At 42.1% G+C, this 26,446-nt stretch overlaps 1 protein-coding gene across 2 annotated transcripts; it reads left to right on the forward strand.

The window, feature by feature from the left end:
- Positions 1–525: 525 nt before the first annotated feature.
- LOC106570241 (transmembrane protein 222) lies at positions 526–25,306 on the forward strand. Of its 2 annotated transcripts, none has more exons than XM_014142343.2 (6): positions 526–773; positions 2,466–2,550; positions 18,052–18,083; positions 19,691–19,787; positions 19,973–20,103; positions 21,317–25,306. In XM_014142343.2, the coding sequence occupies exons 1-6, from the start codon at positions 655–657 to the stop codon at positions 21,402–21,404; spliced, it is 552 nt and encodes a 183-aa protein (XP_013997818.1). In that variant the 5' UTR covers positions 526–654; the 3' UTR covers positions 21,405–25,306. The 2 variants fall into 2 exon arrangements, with proteins under 2 accessions (XP_013997818.1, XP_013997819.1); XM_014142344.2 differs by lacking the exon at positions 21,317–25,306 and adding an exon at positions 20,380–20,707.
- The last annotated feature ends 1,140 nt before the right edge of the window (positions 25,307–26,446 follow it).

A 26,446-nucleotide genomic window follows, 5' to 3' on the forward strand; every position in this document is an offset into this window, starting at 1 on the left:
CGAGAGGGATAACTGGGCCTAAAATCTGTCTTCTCCAGCAGGTGGCGGGTTTTCGTTTTCTTTTGCTCATTGAGCAATTCATTTTTGTATGGACGTCAATGTGTGTCGAGTTTTGTTAGCAAACACATATAATTATTTATTTGCTACGTGTGGCTTATTTGATCGAATGGAAGTTTCGTAATGATTAGGTTTTTATGAGTGTACTGATATAAGTAGGACACATAACATCACAGCAACTTTGAGAAAAAACACTTTATATTGGAGGTGTGCCTGGGCATCACTAGTTCAAGCACAACGATAAAGTCATAAACCCCGTCTTTCTACAATTTCTCTTCTTAGAATGGGATTTTAAAACTAACCCGAACCACACTGCTAGTTTTATGCCTAACTTTAAATTAAAACCCAATATATTTATTTTCAGGATTTTTTACGTTTTAGACAATGCTCAGGTTGTGGTGGTGGTATTGTTACTAGTGCCTGTTGTTCACTCTCGTATCTGCTCTCTCATTGGCTAGAATGGTCCCACCTGATCTTGCCTCTTCCCGACTGCCTTCCATTTGTAAATACATTTATTTTCATTGGTAGTGCGGCCTCTAGAGTATCTGGTCAATATAATGGAGAATCTGTGATGAAGTTCATTTTTCACAGTTGGTGATGGCGGGTGTTGTCGAAATCGACACCATGAAGAATTACCACATAGCCTTTGAGAGAATAGACCCCGATACGAGCCGTTACCCCTACTGTATTGTGTGGACACCTATCCCCGTGCTATCGTGAGTTCCCGGAGTAAACATGCATGTCTACTTTGTTTTGCGCGTGATCATAATGGGGCGAGTTATTGGTGACAGCTCGGTAGCTAACGTTAGCAAATGGCTAGCCAGCTCGCTATCAGTAAGTTTGTTAGCTGTTCTCAAGCCCAGTCGGTTAGAAATGCCGACAGGTTCAGATAAAAAAATATATAATTTAAAACGGTGACTTTCTTTTTTCGTCGGACCCAGTCAGGGACAGTTGACAGCATAGCCCGTGGCTAGTTAGCCTTTGCTGGCATCATAGAAAGGCACACAGGCTAAATCTGTTATATTAACGTTAGCTACTTGGCTACAATATGATTAATCCATCCAGTTGGTTTTGTATCAAAGTGGCTTGATACAATCTATCAGTTTCAGCGAGGCAACTCGCTACATTGTATCAAAGCCACGAGCTGCTACAGTAGTTCAAAGTTACGTAATCTTCACACACAGGTTGTAGGCTGCTATAACATTGGCATTTTGCACATTAAAGTTATCAGGCTACCAAAACAAAATCGGCTAATTGCTATGGTTTGGCTGTTTCAAAACAGAAATGTGTTTTATGAAATCACCAGTTCTTTAGTCTACCTGTTAGTTATGATTGTGGTGTTGCAGGGAGTGTGTTTTGGATCAACCAGAGACTGATACTGAATGTGTACTTAATGGAACCCTATTCCCTTTATAGTGCACTAATTTTGACTCTGGTCAAAGTTAATACACTAAAGAGAACAGTCCTCACCACCTGATTTTTGCCCAACAACCCACCCGCCCCACATAGCATCTCACTGCTTAGTATTTAGGTCGGCATGACTGCACTGCACTCTCCAGGAATCCTGTGAGATTAATATTGGTTCAGGCATTATCTAGGATGCCTCCTCTGTGCTGTGCCCCTCTCTCCTGCACCGTTTCACTGTTGCGAGATGATGTCTCTTGAATGCATAATATAAGGGTATCATTGGTATAAACCAATCATATGAATATGCTTTAAGCGGCTGCCAGATTTATGAGCACTTCTATAGAAGAAAGAATGTTCTGTGTCCGAATGGCATCGTGTCCCTATGTAGTGCACTATAAAGAAATAGGGTTCCATTTGGGACTTAATCGCTGTAACTCGATGCAGTTATGCCTCAATCAGACCGACAGCGTCATTGCATCAATGCTGCATAATCAATTCTGCAGTCAAACTTTTTTCATTATGTAATAAAACAATTGTATATGTGTGCAACAAAAGTTCAACATTCACCTTTTGCTACTATTTCTGTCAAGTCTACGCACACACTTTGATGCATACGTTGGGTAAATCCAACGTATGCACCACACAGAATAGAATGCACTGCCTCTGCAATGCAATACTGCAAGGCAAACGCAGCATTTCTTTGGAAATGAATGTACTTCTGGTATACTAAAACGCAATGCTGCTGTTGGTCTGATCAAGGTGTGAGGGTTTGTGGACAATACACTGCCCTGTTTGTTAATTTGATCAGCTAGGCTTTATTCCACCTTGGAACCGGAGAGAACCTTTGCTTTGAAAGTCATCCATAGTGAATAAATTGTTGTAAATCCCAAAGAACTCAACAATTAGTTTTGTTTTATTTTTATTTATTTTATTGTGACGGTGTAAGGCAGGCTATTATTTTATCTTTTAATGTCTATTCAAATCGTATTTTTCTTTTTCAGATGGCTGCTACCATTCATTGGACACATGGGAATCTGCACCTCTTCTGGTATCATCCGGGACTTTGCTGGGCCCTACTTTGTCTCTGTGAGTACTTCTGTTCTTCCTCTCCTCTCTTCTTCGGTTCTTTCTTTCCTCTCTTATTTTTTTCAGTTCTTTCTCGCACGCGGCTGAAGGAAATTGATACATAATATGGTTGAAATCCTAATAGGCCTAGACACACTACACACACTGACATAGATTTAGGGCCCATTTACCAGAACCAGATTAAGCCTACTCCTGAAGATGAATCTTGGTCGTGGGGAAACCGCCGTCACTGTTCCAGAATGTTGAGCTTCGTCTGTAATACTTGTTATACCCAGACCTCATAAGAGTTGGCAAACAGATTTGGGACAGGCGGCAAGTATTCATTGGAAGAGCTGGCTTCAAACACATTGAAATATCTCTCGGCTGCCTGTAGAGGGAGTGAACTATAGATTTATATACAGTGCATTCGGAAAGTATTCAGACCCCTCGACCTTTTCTGCATTTTGTTACGTAACAGCCTTATTCTAAAATTGATTAAATAAATGTTTTTCCTTATCAATCTACACACAATACCGCATAATGACAAAGCAAAACAGGTTTTTAGAAATGTTTGAAAATGTATTCAAAATAAGAACAGATACCTTTTTTTACATGAGTATTCAGACCCTTTGCTATGCGACTCGAAATTGAGCTCAGGTGCTTCCTGTTTAGGGCTGTCCCCGACAAAAAAAAATCTTGATCAACCGAAAGTCGTCTGTTCTTTCGACCAAACGTTTGACATTTTTAAACGTGTATTTTTCCATATATAGACACACCCTATGTGTTTTTAATAAAAACTCAGCAAAAAAAGAAATGTCCTCTCACTGTCAACTGCATTTATTTAAAAAACAATTAACATGTGTAAATATTTGTATGAACATAACAAGATTCAACAACTGAGACATAAACTAAACAAGTACCACAGACATGTGACTAACAAATATAATAATGTGTCCCTGAACAAAGGGGGGGTCAAAAGTAACAGTTAGTATCTAGTGTGGCCACCAGCTGCATTAAGTACTGCAGTGCATCTCCTCTTCATGGACTGCACCAGATTTGCCAGTTCTTGCTGTGAGATGTTACCCCACTCTTCCACCAAGGCACCTGCAAGTTCCAGGACATTCCTGGGGGGGGAATGGCCCTAGCCCTCACCCTCCGATCCAACAGGTCCCAGACGTGCTCAATGGGATTGAGGTCCGGGCTCTTCGCTGGCCATGGCAAAACACTGACATCCTTGTCTTGCAGGAAATCACGCACAGAACGAGCAGTATGGCTGGTTGAATTGTCATGCTGGAGGGTCATGTCAGGATGAGCCTGCAGGAAGGGTACCACATGAGGCATGCTGCAATGATGCGGGAGGTGGATGTCTTCCCTGTAACACACAACGTTGAGATTGCCTGCAATTGCAACAAGCTCAGTCCGATGATGCTGTGAGACACCGCCCCAGACCATGACGGACCCTCCATCTCATAATCGATCCCGCTCTAGAGTACAGGCCTCAGTGTAACGCTCATTCCTTCGACGATAAACGCAAATCCGACCTTCACCCCTGGTGAGACAAAACCGCGACTCGTCAGTGAAGAGCACTTTCTGCCAGTCCTGTCTGGTCCAGTGACGGTGGGTTTGTGCCCATAGGCAACGTTGTTGCCGGTGATGTCTGGTGAGGACCTGCCTTACAACAGGCATACAAGCCCTCAGTCCAGCCTCTCTCAGCCTATTGCGGACAGTCTGAGCACTGATGGAGGGATTGTGCATTCCTGGTGTAACTCGGGCAGTTGTTATTGCCATCCTGTACCTGTCCCGCAGGTGTGATGTTCGGATGTACCGATCCTGTGCATGTGTTACACGTGGTCTGCCACTGCCAGGATGATCAGCTGTCCGTCCTGTCTCCCTGTAGCGCTGTCTTAGGCATTTCACAGTACGGACATTGCAATTAATTGCCTTGGTCACATCTGCAGTCCTCATGCCTCATTGGAGCATACCTAGGCACGTTCACGCAGATGAGCAGGGACCCTGGGCATCTTTCTTTTGGTGTTTTTCAGAGTCGGTAGAAAGAGCTCTTTTTAGTGTCCTATGTTTTCTTAACTGTGACCTTAATTGCCTACCATCTGTAAGCAGTTAGTGTCTTAACGACCGTTCCACAGGTGCATGTTTATTAATTGTTTATGGTTCATTGAACAAGCATGGGAAACAGTGTTTAAGGTCTTTACATTAAGATCTGTGAAGTTATTTGGATTTTTACGAATTATCTTTGAAAGACAGGGTCCTGAAAAAGGAAGTTTCTTTTTTTGCTGAGTTTATATGCATTGAGCTTGTCTTATGCTTAAGGTTTGATGAAATAAGACAAATGCCTCAAGAGGGCACCAGAGATCTAGATAACCAGAAGGAAAAACCTTAACCTGACCCAACTTTTCTCCTCCTGCTCTTGCTGGCTTTCGCAGATTCTGCCATTACTCTCCTGATGTTGCCGGTAATAGGCTACACGAGGAGTCGGTAACCAATCTCATGTGGAATGCCAGGGATAAGAAGCAGTGCTTGACCTGGGCAGGAGCTCACCGGAGCTGAGTACCGGAACCTCAAATTTTCTACTGCTTGAGCTCCTGTTTTTCTTATAGAATATTAGCTCAAAAGTATTGTGTAGCTCCTGCACCTAAATATAAACTGTACCAGCACCCAAAATGAGTACCGGAACCTATTTGTTCAAGTCAAGCACTGATAGGAAGTAATCAGGTAGGCCTATTTTATGACGTTTCCATTGGATCAGAGCATTACATTTTTCCCTTTCAGGCTGAGTGGTTATCAAAAGGGAGAGAGCTGTAAAGATTTTTCAAATACATTGAGGAATTATTGTCATTCTCAATGGATGTAAAAACCGACTTTGTTAGGTTGCTGTTTGAGGTGAACAAAACATTACTTTGAGAAGCTCCACAGCTCATTAGTGGTGTGGCGTTAAGCTATTCAGAAATACTATCAGATCCCCAAATGGGCACATTTTATATGCCTACATTTGCGTGCAGGCAAGGTAGCCTATAGGCCTACTTCTATGCGTGTTCGTCCTTACTCAACATTGACAGGAGCGCTCCAAACAAAAGACTGACTAAATTGACAACTTGTTTCTGAGAAGTGTAGCATAGGTTGTGCACTCTGCAAACAATGTGTCCACTCTGACAATAAGAACGGAGAAACTGGAATTATAATATTGAATGCATTAAAAATAAATTACCGTAACCAAAGTAACAAACATTGTAGATTATGAATTAACAGTCAATGTACTACTGGTGATATGTAATGGGGAATTGATATACACTAACAATCAAACGCAAACAATTCACACAATTCACACAATGAAGTTAAGGAACAATGAATGTGCACAAATTGGTGGGAGCGAGTGCATTCTGGAGAGAGAGGTGCATTGCGCGTCTGGGCGTGTGGTCAATCGGACATCTGCATTGGCCATGCAGCATTACTGCGATATGGCTTTAGCAGAAGTCAAGGCATTCATACTTCTCGCGCTTTGTGGAGCAGTGCAGAGCTGTTGTCAAGGAAGTGTGTTTGTATTTATACAGGATGTACCGCCCCCAACTACTGTCAACCAATCATGTCAATGCGGAGCTATACAGAGCCCTCCGCATTGTTACAACATTTGGGAGGCTCATGGTGATGCAGTGCTCGATTTAGCCTCTGCATGGCTCTGGAGGCTACGCAATTGCGTCACACACTCCATATGGAGCCTCCTACCACATTTACGGATCAAGCAAGCATACATTGGCTTTTTAGTCTAGGCCTCCGCAATAGATTAGTTCACTGAGATGGGTGCAAATGTGTATACCGGTCCAAAGTTTTAGAACACCTACTTATTATTTTTTACTATTTTCTATATTGTATAATAATAGTGAATACATTAAAACTATGAAGTAACACATATGGAATCATGTAGTAACCAAAAAAGTGTTACACAAATCAAAATATATTTGAGATTCTTCAAATAGCCACCCTTTTCCTTGATGACAGCTTTGCACTCTTGCCATTCTCTCAACCAGCTTAATGAGGTAGTCACCTGGAATGCATTTCAATTAACAGGTGTGCCTTGTTAAAAGTACATTTGTGGAATTTCATTTTTTCTTAACCTGTTATGGCTAGGGGGCAGTATTTTCACGGCCGGATAAAAAACGTACCCGATTTAATCTGATTATTACTCCTGCCCAGAAACTAGAATATGCATATAATTATTAGCTTTGGATAGAAAACACTCCAAAGTTTCTAAAACTGTTTGAATGGTGTCTGTGAGTATAACAGAACTCATTTGGCAGGCCAAAACCTGAGAAGATTCCATGCAGGAAGTGCCCTGTCTGACAATTTCTTGCCCTTCTTGATTATCTCTATCCATTACAGAGGATCTCTGCTGTTACGTGACACTTCCTACGGCTCCCATGGGCTCTCAGAAGGCGGCAAAAAGCTGAATCGTGGCTTTGCAGGCCCTGGTTGAAAAAAAGTAGCGCGTTTGGATAGTGGCTGCTCACAGTACTGTGAGACTCAGGCGCGTGCACGAGGGGACTCCATGTTTTATCTTTGAACGAAAACCACCGCTCCCGGTCGGAATATTATCGCTTTTTTACGAGAAAAATTGCATAAAAATGGATTTTAAACAGTGGTTGACATGCTTCGAAGTACGGTAATGGAATATTTAGAAAAAAAATTGTCACGAAATGAGTCATGCGCGTGACCCTTATTTACACTTCGGATAGTGTCTTGAACGCACGAACAAAACGCCGCTATTTGGATATAACTATGGATTATTTTGAACCAAACCAACATTTGTTATTGAAGTAGCAGTCCTGGGAGTGCATTCTGACGAAGAACACCAAAGGTAATCAAACTTTTGTAATAGTAAATCTGACTTTGGTGAAGGCTAAACTTGCTGGGTGTCTAAATAGCTAGCCCTGTGATGGCCGGGCTATGTACTCAGAATATTACAAAATCTGCTTTCACCAAAAAGCTATTTTAAAATCGGACACCTCGATTGCACAAAGGAGTTCTGTATCTATAATTCTTAAAATAATTTATGTTTTTTGTGAACGTTTATCGTGAGTAATTTAGTAAATTCACCGGCAGTGTTCGGTGGGAATGCTAGTCACATGCTAATGTAAAAAGCTGTTTTTTGATATAAATATGAGCTTGATTGAACAAAACATGCATGTATTGTATAACATAATGTCCTAGGGTTGTCATCTGATGAAGATCATCAAAGGTTAGTGCTGCATTTAGCTGTGGTTTTGTTTTTTGTGACATTATATGCTAGCTTGAAAAATGGGTGTCTGATTATTTCTGGCTGGGTACTCTGCTGACATAATCTAATGTTTTGCTTTCGTTGTAAAGCCTTTTTGAAATCGGACAGTGTGGTTAGATAAAGGAGAGTCTTGTCTTTAAAATGCTGTAAAATATTCATATGTTTGAAAAATGGAAGTTTTTGTATTTTTGAGGAATTTGTAATTCGCGCCACGTCACGCCTATTATTGGATATTGGAGCAGGTGTTCCGCTAGCGGAACGTCTAGATGTAAGAGGTTAATGCGTTTGAGCCAGTCAGTTGTGGTGTGACAAGGAAGGGAGGTATACAGAAGATAGCTCTATTTGGTAAAAGACCAAGTCCATATTATGGCAAGAACAGCTCAAATAAGCAAAGAGAAACGACAGTCCATCATTACTTTTAGACATGAAGGTCAATCCAATATGGGAAATTAAGGACTTTGAAAGTTTATTCAAGTGCGGTTGGAAAAACCATCAAGCGCAATGATGAAACTGGCTCTCATGCGGACCGCCACAGGAATGGAAGACCCAGAGTTACCTCTGCTGCAGAGGATAAGTTCATTAGAGCTACCAGCCTCAGAAACTGCAGCCCAAATAAATGCTTCACAGAGTTCAAGTAACAGACAAATCTCAACATCAACTGTTCAGAGGAGACTGCATTTTCTTTTCACCTTTATTTAACCAGGTAGGGAAGTTGAGAACAAGTTCTCATTTACAACTGCGACCTGGCCAAGATAAAGCAAAGCACTGCGACACAAACAACAACACAGAGTTACACATGGAATGAATCAGACCTTCATGGTCGAATTGCTGCAAAGAAACCACTACTAAAGGACACCAATAAGAAGAGACTAGCATGGGCCAAGAAACACGAGCAATGGACGTTAGACCGGTGGAAATATGTCCTTTGGTCTGGAGTCCAAATTGGAGATTTTTGGTTATAACTGCCATGTCTTTGTGAGATGCGTTGTGGGTGAACGGCTGATCTCAGCATTTGTATTTTCCACTGTAAAGCATGGAGGAGTGGGTGTTATGATGTGGGGAGTGCTTTGCTGATGACACTGTCTGTGATTTTATTTCGATTTCAAGGCACACTTAACCAGCAAGGCTACCACAGCAGTCTGCAGCAATACGCCATCCCATCTGGTTTGTGTTTAGTGGGACTATCATTTGTTTTTAAACAGGATAATGACCCAACACCTCCAGGCTGTGTAAGGGCTATTTGACCAAGAAGGAGAGTGATGGAGTGCTGCATCAGATTACATGGCCTCCACAATCCTCTAACCTCAGCCAAATTGAGATGGTGTTGGAAGAGTCGGACCGCAGTGTGAAGGAAAAGCAGCCAACGAGTGCTCAGCATATGTGGAAACTCCTTCAAGACTGTTGGAAAAGCATTCCAGGTGAAGCTGGTTGAGAGAATGCCAAGAGTGTGCAAAGCTGTCATCAAGGCAAAGGGTGGCTATTTGAAGAATCTCAAATATATAATATATTTTGATTTGTTTAACCTCCCTGGGTGAGGTTAACAGCCAGTGGAATCGCGTGGCATGAAATACAAATACCTCAAAAATGCTATAACTTCAATTACTCAAACATATGACTATTTTACACCATTTTAAAGACAAGACTCTCGGTAATCTAACCACATTGTCCGATTTCAAAAAGGCTTTACAGCAAAAGCAAAACATTAGATTATGTCAGAGGAGTACCCTGCCAAAAATAATCACACAGCCATTTTCAAAGCAAGCATATATGTCACAAAAACCCAAACCACAGCTAAATGCAGCACTAACCTTTGATCTTCATCAGATGACACTCCTAGGACATTATGTTATACAATACATGCATGTTTTGTTCAATCAAGTTCATATTTATATCAAAAACCAGCTTTTTACATTAGTATGTGATGTTCAGAACTAGCATACCCACCGCAAACTTCCGGTGAATTGACTAAATTACTCACGATTAACGTTCACCAAATACATAACAATTATTTTAAGAATTATAGATACAGAACTCCTTTATGCAATCGCGGTGTCAGATTTTAAAATAGCTTTTCGGCAAAAGCACATTTTGCAATATTCTGAGTACATAGCCCGGCCCTCACCAAACTCAGATTTACTATAAGAAAAATTGGATTACCTTTGCTGTTCTTCGTCAGAATGCACTCCCAGGACTTCTACTTCAACAACAACATGTTGTTTTGGTTCCAAATAATCCATAGTTATATCCAAATACCGCCGTTTTGTTCATGCGTTCAAATCAAATTGATTTATATAGCCCTTCGTACATCAGCTGATATCTCAGTGCTGTACAGAAACCCAGCCTAAAACCCCAAACAGCAAGCAATGCATGTGAAAGAAGCACGGTGGCTAGGAAAAACTCCCTAGGAAAAACTCCCTAGAAAGGCCAAAAACCTAGGAAGAAACCTAGAGAGGAACCAGGCTATGAGGGGTGGCCAGTCCTCTTCTGGCTGTGCAGGGTGGATATTATAACAGAACATGGTCAAGATGTTAAAATGTTCATAAATGACCAGCATGGTCAAATAATAATAATCATAGTAGTTGTCGAGGGTGCAACAAGCACGTCCGGTGAACAGGTCAGGGTTCCATAGCCGCAGGCAGAACAGTTGAAACTGGAGCAGCAGCACGGCCAGGTGGACTGGGGACAGCAAGGAGTCATCATGCCAGGTAGTCCTGAGGCATGGTCCTAGGGCTCAGGTCCTCCGAGAGAAAGAGAGAATTAGAGAGAGCATATTTAAATTCACCCAGGACACCGGATAAGACAAGAGAAATACTCCAGATGTAACAGACTGACCCTAGCCCCCCGACACAAACTACTGCAGCATAAATACTGGAGGCTGAGGTAACTAGCCAATCCGTGACGCGCGAGCGCATTTCGTGAATTTTTTTTTTCTCAAAATATTCCATTACCGTACTTAGAAGCATGTCAAATGCTGTTTAAAATCAATTTTTATGCTATTTTTCTCGTAAAATAGCGATAATATTCCAACCGGGCGATGTTGTATTCATTCAAAGGCTGAAAGAAAAAAAATAGAGAATTCTCATGAACGCGCATCTCCAGTGTCACTGTCCCCAGCCTGACCACTCACAAATTATCCTGCTGTTCTTCGCCCAGAGACACACGTCATTCCACTTTCTGGCGCCTTCTGAGAGCCAATGGAAGCCTTAGAAAATGTCACGTTACAGCAGAGATGCTGTATTTTCGATGGAGATGCAACAGAAGGATAACAAATTGTCAGACAGGGCACTTCCTGTATGGAATCTTGTCAGGTTTTGGCCTGCCATATGAGTTCTGTTATACTCACAGACACCATTCAAACAGTTTTAGAAACTTTAGAGTTTTCTATCTAAATCTACTAAGTATGTGCATATTCTCGTTTCTGGGCAAGAGTAGTAACCAGTTTAAATCGGTACGTTTTTTTTATCCGTCCGTGCAAATACTGCCCCCTAGCCCCAACAGGTTAACACTGTTTTGGTTACTACATGATTCCATATGTGTTACTTCATAGTTTGAATGTCTTCACTTTTATTATACAATGTAGAAAATAGTAAAAATAAAGAAAAACCTTTGAATGAGTAGGTGTTCTAAAACTTCTGACCGGTAGAGTGTGTGTGTGTATGTATGTACAGTTGAAGTCAGAAATGTACATGCATACATACACTTTAGCCAAATACATTTAAACTCAATTCCTGACATTTAATCCTTGTAAAAATTCCCTGTCTTAGGTCAGTTGGGATCAACACTTTATTTTAAGAATGTGAAATGTCAGAATAATAGTAGATAGAAAGAAATAAATCATTCATCACATTCCCAGTGGGTCAGAAGTTTACATATACTCAATTAGTGTTTGGTAGCATTGCCTTTAAATTGTTCAACTTGGGTCAAACGTTTTAGGTAGCCTTCCACAAGCTTCCCACAATAAATTGGGTGAATTATGGCCCCTTTCCTCCTGACAGAGCTGGTGTAACTGAGTCTGGTGTGTAGGCCTTCTTGCTCACACGCCTTTTCGGTTCTGCCCAGAAATGTTCTGTAGGATTGAGGTCAGGGCTTTGTGAGGGCCACTCCAATACCTTGACTTTGTTGTCCTTAAGCCATTTTGCCACATCTTTGGAAGTATGCTTGGGGTCATAGTCCATTTGGAAGATCCATTTGCGACCAAGCTTTAACTTCCTGACAGATGCCTTGAGATGTTGCTTCAATATATCCACATAATTGTCCTTCCCCATGATGCCATTTATTTTGTGAAGTGCACCAGCCCCTCCTGCAGCAAAGCACCCCCACAACATGATGTTGCCACCCCCGTGCTTCACGGTTGGGATGGTGTTCTTCAGCTGGAAAGCCTCCCCCTTTTCCTCCGAACATAATGATGGTTATTATGGCCAAACAGCTCTATTTTTGTTTCATCAGACCAGAGGACATTTCTCCAAAAAGTACGATCTTTGTCCACATGTGCAGTTGCAAACCGTAGTCTGGCTTTTTATGGCGGTATTGGAGCAGTGGCTTCTTCCTTGCTGAGTGGCCTTTCAGGTTATGTCGATATAGGACTCGTTTTACTGTGGATATAGATACTTTTGTACCCGTTTCCTCCAGCATCTTCACAAGGTCCGTTGCTGTTGTTCTGGGAATGTTTAGCACTTTTCGCAAAGTACGTTCATCTCTAGGAGACAGAACGCGTCTCCTTCCTTAGCGGTATGACGGCTGTGTGGTCCCATGGTGTTTATACTTGCGTACTATTATTTGTACAGATGAACGTGGTACCTTCAAGTGTTTGGAAATTGCTCGCAAGGATGAACCTGACTTGTGGAGGTCTACAATTTTTTTTCTGAGGTCTTGGCTGATTTTCTTTGGATTTTCCCATGATGTCAATCAAAGAGGCACTGAGTTTGAAGGTAGGCCTTGAAATACATCCACAGGTACACCTCCAATTGACTCAAATTATGTCAATTAGCCTATCAGAAGCTTCTAAAGCCATGCCATCATTTTCTGGAATTTTCCAAGCTGTTTAAAGGCACAGTCAGCTTAGTGTATGTAAACCTATGTATGTAAACCTATGACCCACTGGAATTGTAATACAGTGAAATAATCTGTCTGTAAACAATTGTTGGAAAAATTACTTGTCATGCACAAAGTAGATGTCCTGACCAACTATAGTTTGTTAACAAGAATGTTTGGGAAAAACTAGTTTTAATGACTCCAACCTAAGAGTATGTAAACTTCTGACTTCAAGTGTATGTATGTGTGTATAATATACACTGCTCAAAAAAATAAAGGGAACACTAAAATAACACATCCTAGATCTGAATGAATGAAATAATCTTATTAAATACTTTTTTCTTTACATAGTTGAATGTGCTGGCAACAAAATCACACAAAAATAATCAATGGAAATCCAATTTATCAACCCATGGAGGTCTGGATTTGGAGTCACACTCAAAATTAAAGTGGAAAACCACACTACAGGCTGATCCAACTTTGATGTAATGTCCTTAAAACAAGTCAAAATGAGGCGCAGTAGTGTGTGTGGCCTCCACGTGCCTGTATGACCTCCCTACAACGCCTGGGCATGCTCCTGATGAGGTGGCGGATGGTATCCTGAGGGATCTCCTCCCAGACCTGGACTAAAGCATCCGCCAACTCCTGGACAGTCTGTGGTGCAACGTGGCGTTGGTGGATGGAGCGAGACATGATGTCCCAGATGTGCTCAATTGGATTCAGGTCTGGGGAACGGGCGGGCCAGTCCATAGCATCAATGCCTTCCTCTTGCAGGAACTACTGACACACTCCAGCCACATGAGGTCTAGCATTGTCTTGCATTAGGAGGAACCCAGGGCCATCCGCACCAGCATATGGTCTCACAAGGGGTCTGAGGATCTCATCTCGGTACCTAATGGCAGTCAGGCTACCTCTGGCGAGCACATGGAGGGCTGTGCGGCCCCCCAAAGAAATGCCACCCCACACCATGACTGACCCACCGCCAAACCGGTCATGCTGGAGGATGTTGCAGGCAGCAGAACATTCTCCACGGCGTCTCCAGACTCTGTCACGTCTGTCACATGTGCTCAGTGTGAACCTGCTTTCATCTGTGAAGAGCACAGGGCGCCAGTGGCGAATTTGCCAATCTTGGTGTTCTCTGGCAAATGCCAAACGTCCTGCACGGTGTTGGGCTGTAAGCACAACCCCCACCTGTGGACGTCGGGCCCTCATACCACAACCCCCACCTGTGGACGTCGGGCCCTCATACCACCCTCATGGAGTCTGTTTCTGACCGTTTGAGCAGACACATGCACATTTGTGGCCTGCTGGAGGTCATTTTGCAGGGCTCTGGCAGTGCTCCTCCTCGCACAAAGGCGGAGGTAGCAGTCCTGCTGCTGGGTTGTTGCCCTCCTACGCCCTCCTCCACGTCTCCTGATGTACTGGCCTGTTTCCTGGTAGCGCCTCCATGATCTGGACACTACGCTGACAGACACAGCAAACCTTGCCACAGCTCGCATTGATGTGCCATCCTGGATGACCTGCACTACCTGAGCCACTTGTGTGGGTTGTAGACTCCGTCTCATGCTACCACTGGAGTGAAAGCACCGCCAGCGTTCAAAAGTGACCAAAACATCAGCCAGGAAGCATAGGAACTGAGAAGTGGTCTGTGGTCACCCACCTGCAGAACCAACCCTTTATTGGGGGTGTCTTGCTAATTGCCTATAATTTCCACCTGTTGTCTATTCCATTTGCACAACAGCATGTGAAATTTATTGTCAATCAGTGTTGCTTCCTAAGTGGACAGTTTGATTTCACAGAAGTGTGATTGACTTGGAGTTACATTGTGTTGTTTAAGTGTTCCCTTTATTTTTTTGAGCAGTGTATGTACACTACCGGTCAAAAGTTTGGGGTCACTTAGAAATGTCCTTGTTTTTGAAAGAAAGGCAACTTTTTTTGTCCATTTTAAAATAAGATCACATTGATCCGAAATACAGTGTAGACATTGTTAATGTTGTAAATTACTTTTGTAGCTGGAAGCGGCAGATTTTTTTATGCAATATCTACATATGCCTACAGAGGCCCATTATCAGCAACCATCACTCCTGTGTTCCAATGGCACGTTGTGTTAGCTAATCAGAGTTTATCAGTTTGAAAGGCTTATTGATCATTAGGAAACCCTTTTGCAATTATGTTAGCACAGATGAAAAGTGCTGTGCTGATTTAAAGAAGCAATAAAACTGGCCTTCTTTAGACTAGTTTAGTATCTGGAGCATCAGCATTTTGTGTTATCGATTACAGGCTCAAAATGGCCAGAAACAAAGGACTTTCTTCTGAAACTCATTAGTCTATTCATGTTTTGAGAAATTAAGGCTATTCCATGCGAGAAATTGCCAAGAAACTGTAGATCTCGTACAACGCTGGGTACTACTCCCTTCACAGAACAGCGCAAACTGTCTCTAACCAGAATAGAAAGAGGAGTGGGAGGCCCCGGTGCATGACTGAGCAATTGTGGGAGAAGGGCCTTGGTCAGGGAGGTGACCAAGAACCTGATGGTCACTCTGACAGAGCTCCTTTTTTCACTTTTATTTAACCAGGTAGGCTAGTTGAGAACAAGTTCTCATTTACAACTGCGACCTGGCCAAGAATAAAGCAAAGCAGTTCGACACGTACAACAACACAGAGTTACACATGGAATAAACAAACATACAGTCAATAATACAGTAGAAAAAAATCTATATACAGTGTGTGCAAATGAGGTAAGATTAGGGAATTAAGGCAAGATAAGGGAATTAAGGAAATAAATAGGCCATGGTGGCGAAGTAATTACAATATACCAATTAAACACTGGAGTGATTGATGTGCAGAAGATGAATGTGCAAGTAGAGATACTGGGGTGCAAAGGAGCAAGATAAATAAATAAATACAATATGGGGATGAGGTAGTTGGATGGGCTATGTTACAGATGGGCTATGTAGGTAAAGACCTCCTGAGTTCCTCTGTGGAGATTGGAGAACCTTCCAGAAGGGCAACCATCTCTGCAGCACTCCAGCAATCAGGCCTTTATGGTAGAGTGGCCAGATGGAAGCCAGTCTTCAGTAAAAGGCAAATGACTGGCTGCTTGGAGTTTGCCAAAAGGCACCTAAAGGACTCTCAAACCATGAGAAACAAGATTCTCTGGTCTGATGAATCCAAGATTGAACTCTTTGGCCTGAATGCCAGGTGTAACTTCTGGAGGAAACCTGACACCATCCCTACGGTGAAGCATGGTCATATTGTATTGTATTGGTCACATACACGTGGTTAGCAGATGTTATTGCGAGTATAGTGAAATTCTTGTGTGTAGTGAAATGCTTGTGGTGGCAGCGTCACGCTGTAGGGATGTTTGTCAGTGGCAGGGACTGGAAGACTAGTCAGGATCAAAGGAAAGATGAATGGAGAAAAGTACAGAGATCCTTGATGAAAACCTGCTCCAGAACGCTCAGGACCTCAGACTGGGGCGAAGGATCACTTTCCAACAGGACAATAACTCTAAGCACACAGCCAAGACAACGCAGGAGTGGCTTCGGGACAAGTCTCTGAATGTCCTTGTGGCCCAGCCAGAGCCCGGATTTGAACACGATCAAACATCTCCGGAGACGTGAAAATAGCTGTGCAGCGACACTCCCTATCCAACCTGACAGAGCTTTAGAGCATCTGCGGAAAGTAATGGGAGAAACTCCCCAAATGCAGGTGTGCCAAGCTTGTAGCGTCATACCCAAGAAGACTTGAGGCTGTAATCGCTACAAAAGGTGCTTCAACAAAGTAGTGAGGAAAGGGACTCAACTGGGGACTAGGTTTCAAGAGAAGGTGTGTGTGTTTGCTCACTATTACATTGTCCTTCCTGGGAGAACTTATCAGGGACATAGAAGTCCCCTCAGGGATCAATGGAGTTCAATTTGGTCTGTTAACTCCCTGTCGCTCCCCTACACGCACACTTGTTGGCCCCAAAAAGATAATCCATTATTTGTGATTGCTAAATTGAATAAAAGTGTATATTCCCATAGGATTACCCTGGTGTGTACAGGGAGAAGAACAAGAGACCACCCCTCCCCAACCACTTTCTCCACCATGAATATAATGTTTGTTCCAGCTCAGGGATGGGCAACTTGGGTCGCCGCCCCTCTTTGTAGGTCCGCTGATCAATTTCCATTTTTTTCAGGGTGAACTCAATCGGTGTCTCAACTTACTATTGTTAGAATAGTGGAATACTATAGTTTTTTACTATACTATAATACTATAGCTATGTCAGCCACTGACAGTCACTCAATTCGCCAATGTCAGGTAAACCTTTTTTTTCTTCTAGCCAGCTATCTAAACTTGTAGTAATCAGGCCCGAATTACCGACCGGGTGGCCCCACTGATTCACTTATGTCCCCCAAAAGGCTAGGGCAGTGTCTGACTGCATGTGTGGGTATGGATGTTGGTATGCGGACCTTCGAGCCACTGCGGTCCCTCATGATGAGTTCCAGTGGAGGCTGCTGAGGGGAGGATGGCTGTAATGGAGTGAATGCTATCAAACACATGAAAATCATTTTTGAGTCCATTCACTCCATTCTAGCCTCCACTGATGAGTTTGGATTTTGTGTGGCCCCCAAAACTGTCAAAGTTGCCCATCCCTGTTCTAGCTAGACGCTGACTTTCTCTCTTTGTGGCGTTTGGAAGATCCCAGCTATAAGCTTTGTAACTGTTCACTAGTTTTAATGGCCTCAGTGGGAATTCCATGATCTGATGCACGTCTGCCCCTGTCCATGTTTTCTATTCCACACCCAGCCAGCCTGGTTGGCAGAGTCATAATAAAATAGGTTTATAAATACAAAGATCCTGTATGTAATTCTGTTTTTAACACTCAAGGGTGTTTCATGGTTAAATAAATAAATTAGGACAGTAAGTGAAACTGCCCCAGGGGACAACAAGTGGGGTATGCTGTAGCACACACACACACACACACACACACACACACACCAATGCTAGCACCTCCTGGGTGGTCTTTATCTGCTTCCTGTATCACTTCAACACCTTATATGGTTTGTTGTTGATATCTGCTGATTTTATGAAAATTCATATACCCCAAAAAGTGCACTTTAGGATGATTTAACATTTGTTTTTGCATCATTCACTAGGCTTGATATAATGACCACTTGACCATTTATATTGCATATTATTTTCTTTGTGTTTTATTGCAGGAAGACAACATGGCCTTTGGGAGACCAACAAAGTAAGTGAATGGAATGTTCGGGGGGGTGTTATTCTTACCTTGATGACTGAAATGTTTGTCCTCTTCATGGTCAAATCAGTAGAGGGATATGAAAACCTCAGCATATTTTCTGAACATACAGTGGGGTCCCAAATTATTGACCCTTGATAAAGATGAGCAATAATGACTGTATAAAATATATCAAATTCTGGGCTATATAGTATGCAGCAAAAAAAGTGATTCTATTTTATACTAATGCAATCAGAATAATCCTGAATGAATTGTGAATTATGATCAGTGAGAAAGTTGCAGATGGTAAAATATCATATCACTAAGACATGCTTAACCTTCCCTGTTATTGTAATGGTGAGAGGTTAGCATGTCTTGGGGGTATGATGTTTGTACCTCAAATTTTTTCACCAATCATTGCTCATGATTCTTTCAGGATTATCTGTAATCATGGTAGCATCTATATTTAATGTTGCGGTGTTTAGCAATATTCTTATTTACAATAAAAGTGACTCCAAAATGACACAATACATTATTTACCATTAATTTGTATTTGGCACAACATAATCTGAAACACAACCAAAACAAACTGCAAATGCATCCAACAAGTTTGTAGTCACACGCTTGATGTAGTCATTGCATGCAAGGAATATGGGACCGAACACTAAACCTTCGACTACTTTATTTACATGAATCTTTAGGGGTGTCAATAATATGGACCCCTCCTTTTTTGTGTTTTTGTTACTTGTTAAACAAAATTGATTTCTCAGAGCAATTGTATTAATATAAAATCTAATTTCCCTATTTATTTATTTTTGTGGTTGTTGCATACAATTTACAGAGTGTCCAAAACATAAGGAACACGGTCCTAATAATGAGTTGCACTCCCCCCTTTTGCCCTCAGAACAGACTCAATTCGTCGGGACATGGAGTCTACAAGGTGTCAAAAGCGTTCCACAGGCATGCTGGCCCATGTTGACTCCAATGCATCGCACAATTTTGTAAAGTTTGCTGGATGTCCTTTGGGTGGTGGACTTGTCTTGATACACACAGGAAACTGTTGCGCGTAGAAAAACTCAGCAGCGTTGCATTTCTGGCACCTAATACCATACCCTGTTTAAAGGCACTTAAATATTTTGTCTTGCCCATTCACCCTCTGAATTGCACACATACACAATCCATGTCTCAAGGCTTAAAAATCTTTCTTTAACCTGTCTCCTCCCCTTCATCGACATTGATTGAAGTGGATTTAGCAAAAGACATCAAAAAGGGATCATAGCTTTCACCTGGATTCACCTGGTCACTCGGTCATGGAAAGAGCTGGTGTTCCTAATGTTTTGTACACTGAGTGTAGCTCAGTATTTGAATTAGTTATTTTATACAGTCATTATTGATAATCTTTATCAAGGGTGTCAATAATTTCGGACCCCACCATATCTTGAATAAAAGCATGTGGGTTGTTTAATTACAATTCTGAGAGAGAATATTGGTGCAGAGCAGTTAACTTGGACCCAGATCTATTTGTGCTGTATACCCAACTCAAGACAGCACAAACAGATCTAGGACCAGGCAACAGAGCAGTAGCTTTAGTTTCTGATAGAAGATCTATGTATTTGAAGGTACTGGATGCTGGATGTAGCCAAGGTGTATGCTAGTGGCTCCAACGCCTGGGACACAGCAGTGCATGATGCCTCAGAAGAGTACAAAAACAGAATGGTAAGGAATTGTGGGTGTAAGGTTGCAACTGGAAGGTCGTCGGTTTGAATCCAAATTCTGGTGGGGTTCTAGGTATCGTAGATGCCATCTCCTGCTGTTGTGCCTTTGAGAAAAGTACTTAACCCCTAAACTGTTCCAGGGGTGCCGCACCGTACTAACGTTGATTATACTTCTCTCTCTCCCAGCACAACCTCTGCTGTGACAACTGTCACTCCCATGTGGCCATGGCTCTGAACCTGATGCGCTATGAGAATAAGACCTCGTGGAACATGATCAACCTCTGTCTGCTCTCCCTAGTCCACGGAAAACACGTCAGGTACTGAGATACTGACTGTTTCTGTCTTTGTCCGCTCTCCCTCTGCTACAGCAAACACGTCAGGTACTGAGATAGTGCTGCAGAAATGGTTCAAGTCTAAAGAATCTCCTGCATTTACATTGTTCAGATTTACCACAGTGTGACAAACCTTTTTAGAGACAGAACTGAAGAGTTACTTATGCTCCACAAAGCCATGCGAGGTAGGGCTACATATTGGGGATGTGTAATCTCTGGGTTATGACGGTTATGATGTCATCGAATTTCCTCTGAATACAGGGAATCCTGAGAGACGGACGGACAGAGACAGAGGGCCTCCTGATGATTTTGTGGAGATATTAGGCTTGAGCCTGATGGACGAGTAGTATGGTGTGATTGAAGGAATGTGTTCCCATGCCTCGTCCTGTGAGAGTGGTAGTGGCCAGCGGTCTTCCCACTAGCATACTACCTAGATACAGTTCCTATTTCTGCAACTTTTAATAACCTGTGATTCAGCAAGAGTGATTTGTTTTTACAATTCATTGAATCTATTTACTGCATTGGAGTGTATCCAGGATAATAATTCTCAAAACTCTGCTATAAACAAGTGATGCTTCATTTCTTGTATAATATCTAATATTATACAATAAATATCTGTCAAATTTAACTGCTTTTATCTGCATCTTATTAAAATATATGTATTTTTCTTAGAACTCGATTGACAGTTATGTCTAGACCTGTTTTAATGATGGCTCTTTTTGAAACAGGATTATAGATTTCAGATAATCTCATTAAGTGTGTTGGATTCGTTGGGTACTTCCTACAGTTGCCATGGTAACCTCTGTGGAACCCTGGACTCATAACTCTGGACTGCAGATGGGAATGAAATGCATGATGTTCTGGAATGCTGCAGAGTTCATTTGTGTTATAGAATGTGAACCCATACCATGTATTCATGCAATCTGAGTGGTATGCATGCTACTATGCACTAAGCTCCTGGCCTGGCTGGAGTTTAGCGGTTGCCGTGGCGACCGCCTGAGCCTCAGCGTAATTGCATGCGATCTCAAGCATATGCTGTTAAGACAACGGGGGAAATTATATGAAGAATCAGATTTTGACTCAGTCACTCCTCAGACCTCAGATATGATGACTTGCGTCTTGTGTTGTTGTTGTTCCAGAAAGCCAATGTCTCTCTCTCTCTGTCTCTCTCTGTCTCTCTCTGTCTCCCTATTTCCAGCTGTGCAGGGTTCCTGAAGACCTGGCTTCCCTTCCTCATGTTGCTGGGTATTATCCTGACTGTGGCTCTGACCATTAACCTGCGGTGACCAGCCAACCAGGTGGGAGGACACAGCTTACAGGGTGGGAAGGGGAGGGACTCCTTGCAGGAGGGGGATGAGGGAGGGAGATGGGGGTTGAGTGAGGTGAGAGCATACACGGGGAGGGGGGGACCCCCTGCAGGTTGGAAGTTGAGGTGGGAGGTGTCACTCTACACCTACTCTACTCTGCTTGTGAGGACAGAGGGGAAAAAGACATGTAACTGTGACATCCTAACAACAAACAAACCAATGAGAGGAGTGAAGAGAAGGGCAATAACATCCTCCACTAAACTAAACACAAAGCCTGCTTGTTTCTAGGACCAGGCAACCTGGCATTCAATGGTGGCGGATGGCAATTTAGTTTTTTGTTTATTTTGGGTTTGAGGTTAATTGTTATTGATGTACGGTGGCTTACTTATAAATGTTTTAATCCCCCTCCACACACATCCCAACCCCATGCATTTTAATGCAGTTTTCACATGTTTTGATTTTCAATGAAGTTCTACTATGGGGGGTATAGACCCTCATCATTTCTAGGTAATGGATGATGTTGCAGGTTCTGTAGACTAGAGGAGCGATGGTAGTAGTGAAGGGGGCAGGGGTTGTTCTTTCTTTCAGGGGGTAGTAGTCTTGTCTCCCACAGCGACAGCAGCATCCATCTTTTTCTCTCTCAGCCATGCTGAAACAAACACCCTCCATCCATCTAATGACATGGGACTGACGATGACTCAGTGCTTCCCATACTCCATCTTGATGTTTGGAACAGAAAACATGACATTTCCCTTTTAATGCCTTTCAAGGAATGTGTTATTGCGTTGGCATTTTACACTTGGATAGATACAGTTCCTATTTCTGCAACTTTTAATAACCTGTGATTCACCTAGAGTGATTTGTTGTTACTATTCATTGAATCTATTAACTACATTGGAGTGTATCCAGGATAATAATTCTCAAAACTCTGCTATAAACAAGTGATGCTTCATATCTTATACAATATCTGAGTTTAATTTTACTGCTTGTAACTGCATCTTATTAAAATATTTGTATTTTTCTTAGAACTCGATTGACAATTATGTTTAGACCTGTTTTAATGATGGCTCTTTTTGAAAAGGGATTATAGATTTCAGATAATCTCATTAAGTGTGTTGGATTATTTGGATACTTCCTACAATTGCCATGGTAACCTCTGTGGAACCCTGGATTCAAAACTCTGGACTGCAGATGGGAATGAAATGCATGATGTTCTGGAATGCTGCAGAGTTCATTTGTGTTCTAGAATGTGAGCGTGCCAAATGTAGAGCTTCCCGGTCCCTACAGGAGAGGGATCACTGCTTTCTGATCTGTTCCACACGCAAACTTTAACCCCAATGTGCCCCAGAAGAAAGAAGTACCTCTGAAACCTGGCTCTACCTGGGTTGACAAATTGAAAGTAATTCATATAGTTGGTGCCTGGAAAAACACGGGTCTTCCTGGATAACATGTATGTACATGAATGGCTCAATTTATATCAAACTACATTTTTAGACCGTACCATCTATATTGATTTTGTATGTAGTAGCCTACTTTCAAACACTGGCTAATCCTAGATCAGGGGTTCCCAAACTTGGTCCCGGGGCCTCCCCTGGATGCACATTTTGGTTTTTGCCCTAGCACTAAACGGATGATTCAAATAACCAACAGAATCATCAAGCGTTGATTATTTGAATCAGCTGTGTAGTTCTAGGGCAAAGACCACAACGTGCATCCATGGGGGGCTTCGGCACCGCGTTTGGGAAACCCTGTCCTAGACGATGGTTGGCACACACTTTCTTCTGCGGTGGCAGGTTCAAATCCCCTCATTGTTTGAGTGAAAGGCGCTGAGCCTTGAGCCTTTCTCTTTATCTGTGGAGCTGCCAGAAGCAGCAGGTAGCCTGCAGGCTCCTCCAGGTTTACACACCCATACCCTTGTCACACTACCGAGCTGGACTGAACCGATGTACTGAGCTGGCCTGGTTACGCATCCAGCATAATGTGTAACCGTGCTGACAATAAAAATGACTGTGCCAGAACAGTTCGGTTTGGGTTGGAACGTTAGTGTTAGAAGCATACAAGTCTTTGGCTTAATATCCTGTGGTCTCCTCCTGTGCCAGAGAAAGTTTTACTCCTGTCTCAGATGAGATTAGGACATAGTGAAATGCCAATGCATCTCTATGCAGCCCTTATCACATTCATGCTTCTTTCTCTCTAGTTGGACTTTATTATTTGAAATTCCAGTAAATGTGCTAGATGTCGATCTACTAATGCAATAACCCCATTGTATGTTAAAAAAAAAAAAAATGTTTAGATTTGTATAGGAAGTCTTTAAAGATCCTTCTTTGTTTTCCATTACATTCACAGTCAAAGCAGTTTTACACTACTTCTGTAGCTGTTGGTGATTTTATGCGAGATGCCAATTCTTTCCAGGGTATTTACATTCCTTTGGTGTGCTTATGGTGTCTTTCTCATCTTTCATGTTCATGTGTAAATATTAGACCAAGTGCTATTGTCTTAGGTTTGATTCTAATCTGAAATATCCTGTTTAATTTTCTTTTTAAATTTATATTGTAAATTAACTATCCTCCTTAATTTCCTTCATTTTCTACATCCAATACCATATGATACAATATCAAATCAAAACTCATCACTGTTCTGCAATGAAGCAATTTTGTGCCTGAATGCATGAGTGAGTGTGTGTCAAAAGAAGCGTGTGGGCGTGTACATGCATGACGGCCGGTTGTGCATGTCCTGGCTACGTGTTCTATGTCTTTGTGGACATAAAACTATTTTCTTGAATCCTGTGGCTTTTTGGGGAATTGACGGTAACTGCATATGCTATTAGATGACTGCATATAACTTAATTTATATACTTATTTATTACCCAAATTGTTTTCTAAAATGATGTATATTGAAAAAGGTATAGGACATAATAGACAAGACTGTAATGGACCTTTTTTAAATGATCCATAGTTGACCCAAGTTTCCCAGTCTTGATATTGTGTCTACACTCTTAGAAAAAAGGGTTCCAAAAGGATGCTTCAGCTGTCCCCATAGGAGAACGCTTTTTGGTTCCGCGTAGAACCCTCTGTGGAAAGGGTTCTACATGGAACCCAAAGGCTTTTTACTTGGAACCAGAAGGATTCTACCTGGAACCAAAAAGGGTTCTTCAAAGAGTTCTCCTATGGACATCAGATCAATCCAACTGACAATCTCTTAGGAAAAAAATATAAATGATCAGAACCAATACTTAAAAATAACTGATATTGGCACAAGATGGAGGGAATGTTGGATCATAACGAGGTTACAGTTAACTAAAATGAACGTATGGATAGAATTTATTATACAAGAGACAACATTCACAAATTCTACAGCACAATGGCAAGAGTCATGTCTGAAGTGTAAAACTAATAATTACTCAATAATTCATGCCTTCTGGGAATGTTATAAAGTCAGAAAGTTATAGGCGGAGTTAAAGTTGGCTGTCAGAAGTATTACAGTGTAAATGTACTTTTGATCCGTCTCTGTATATTTTAAGACATTGCATACTGTATGAGGGTTTAGTGAGATACCCAATGGGTTCGAACATACTTTTCTCGCCAATCATCTTTAAAAAAAATTATACTTAGACTGGAAATCGGCCAATACTCCGTAATTTACACAATGGAAAGGTCAAATGCTTTATCTAAATGTTGAAAGTGCGTGGGCTACAGAGAGAAACAAAATGTTGCCGTTTGAGGCCATGTGACATAAAGGGATGTGGGCTCTGGAGATGGGGGTGTGGGCTAGTGGGTCTGGGCAGGTGTGATTTATGTTTGTATGATATAATTTTGTATGTGTATATTGTTCCAAAAAATTAAAATAATAAAGTTCTCCAGTGGGGACAGCCGAAGAACCCTTTTAGGTTCTACAGTAGCTCTTTTTTTCAACGAGTGTAGGCGGTGCCATGTAATAGAAAGGTAGATTAAAACTAACAGCAGAAGGGTTTACATCCTTCCTGACATCATTGATGACTGATATTGTCGTTGAGTGATGAGCATCACCTGAGATGAAGGAGAATAGCTCTGCTCAGTGTGAACGAACCGACTGGGGCTTGAAAACAGTGCTTAAGAACCAAAAGTGGTACCTGTTTTTTGTGTACTGTCATCGATTTTCTATGATACACTATAAAGAGTGTATTCTGAAAGTATTCAGACCCCTTTCTTTTTTCTACATTTTGTTACGTTACAGCCTTATTCTAAAATGGATTAAATAGTTTTTCTCCCCTCATCATTCTACACACAATACCCCATAATGACAAAGCATGCACTGTATACAAAAGTATGTGGACACCCCTTCACATTTGTGGATTTGGCTATTTCAGCCACACCTATTGCTGACAAGTGTATAAAATTGAGCACACAGCCATACAATCTCCATAGACAAACATTGGCAGTAGAATGGCCTTACTGAAGAACTCAGTGACAGACTGCTGCGCCACTCAGGAGGCTAAGGCACTGCATCGCAGTGTTGCAGCGACAACTACAGCCTGGGGTTCGATCCTTAGCGACTCCTTGTGGCGGGCCGGGTGCCTGCAGGCTGACTTCGGTTGTCAGTTGAATGGTGTTTCCTCCAACACATTGGTGCAGCTGGCTTCCGGGTTAAGCGAGCGGGTGTTAACAAGCGTGGCTTGGCGAGTCATGTTTCAGAGGACGCATGACTCAACCATCGCATCTCCCGAGCCTGTTGGATAGTTGCAGCGATGATAAAAATAAAAAAAAGAGCTCAGTGACTTTCAACTTGGCATAGTCATAGGATGTCACCTTGCCAAAGAGTCAGTTTGTCAAAATTATGCCCTGCTAGAGCTGCCCCGGTAAACTGTAAGTTCTGTCATTGTGAAGTGAAAACGTCTAGGAGCAACAACGGCTCCGCCATAAAGTGGTAGGCCACACAAGCTCACAGAACGTGACCGCTGGGTGCTGAAGTGCGTAGCGTGTTAAAATTGTCTGTCCTTGGTTGCAACACTCACTACCGAGTTCCAAACTTCCTCTGGAAGCAAC

Source organism: Salmo salar, chromosome ssa14, assembly GCF_905237065.1.
Source record: "Salmo salar chromosome ssa14, Ssal_v3.1, whole genome shotgun sequence".
NCBI classification, from domain to species: domain Eukaryota; kingdom Metazoa; phylum Chordata; class Actinopteri; order Salmoniformes; family Salmonidae; genus Salmo; species Salmo salar.

Excerpts from the sequence above, each read along its gene's own strand:
- LOC106570241 (XM_014142343.2), top strand. The coding sequence starts at position 655 with ATGGCGGGTGTTGTCGAAATCGACACCATGAAGAATTACCACATAGCC. Across the intron at positions 774-2,465 it reads ACACCTATCCCCGTGCTATC|ATGGCTGCTACCATTCATTG; the intron begins GTGAGTTCCCGG and ends TTTCTTTTTCAG. Across the intron at positions 2,551-18,051 it reads CTGGGCCCTACTTTGTCTCT|GAAGACAACATGGCCTTTGG; the intron begins GTGAGTACTTCT and ends GTTTTATTGCAG.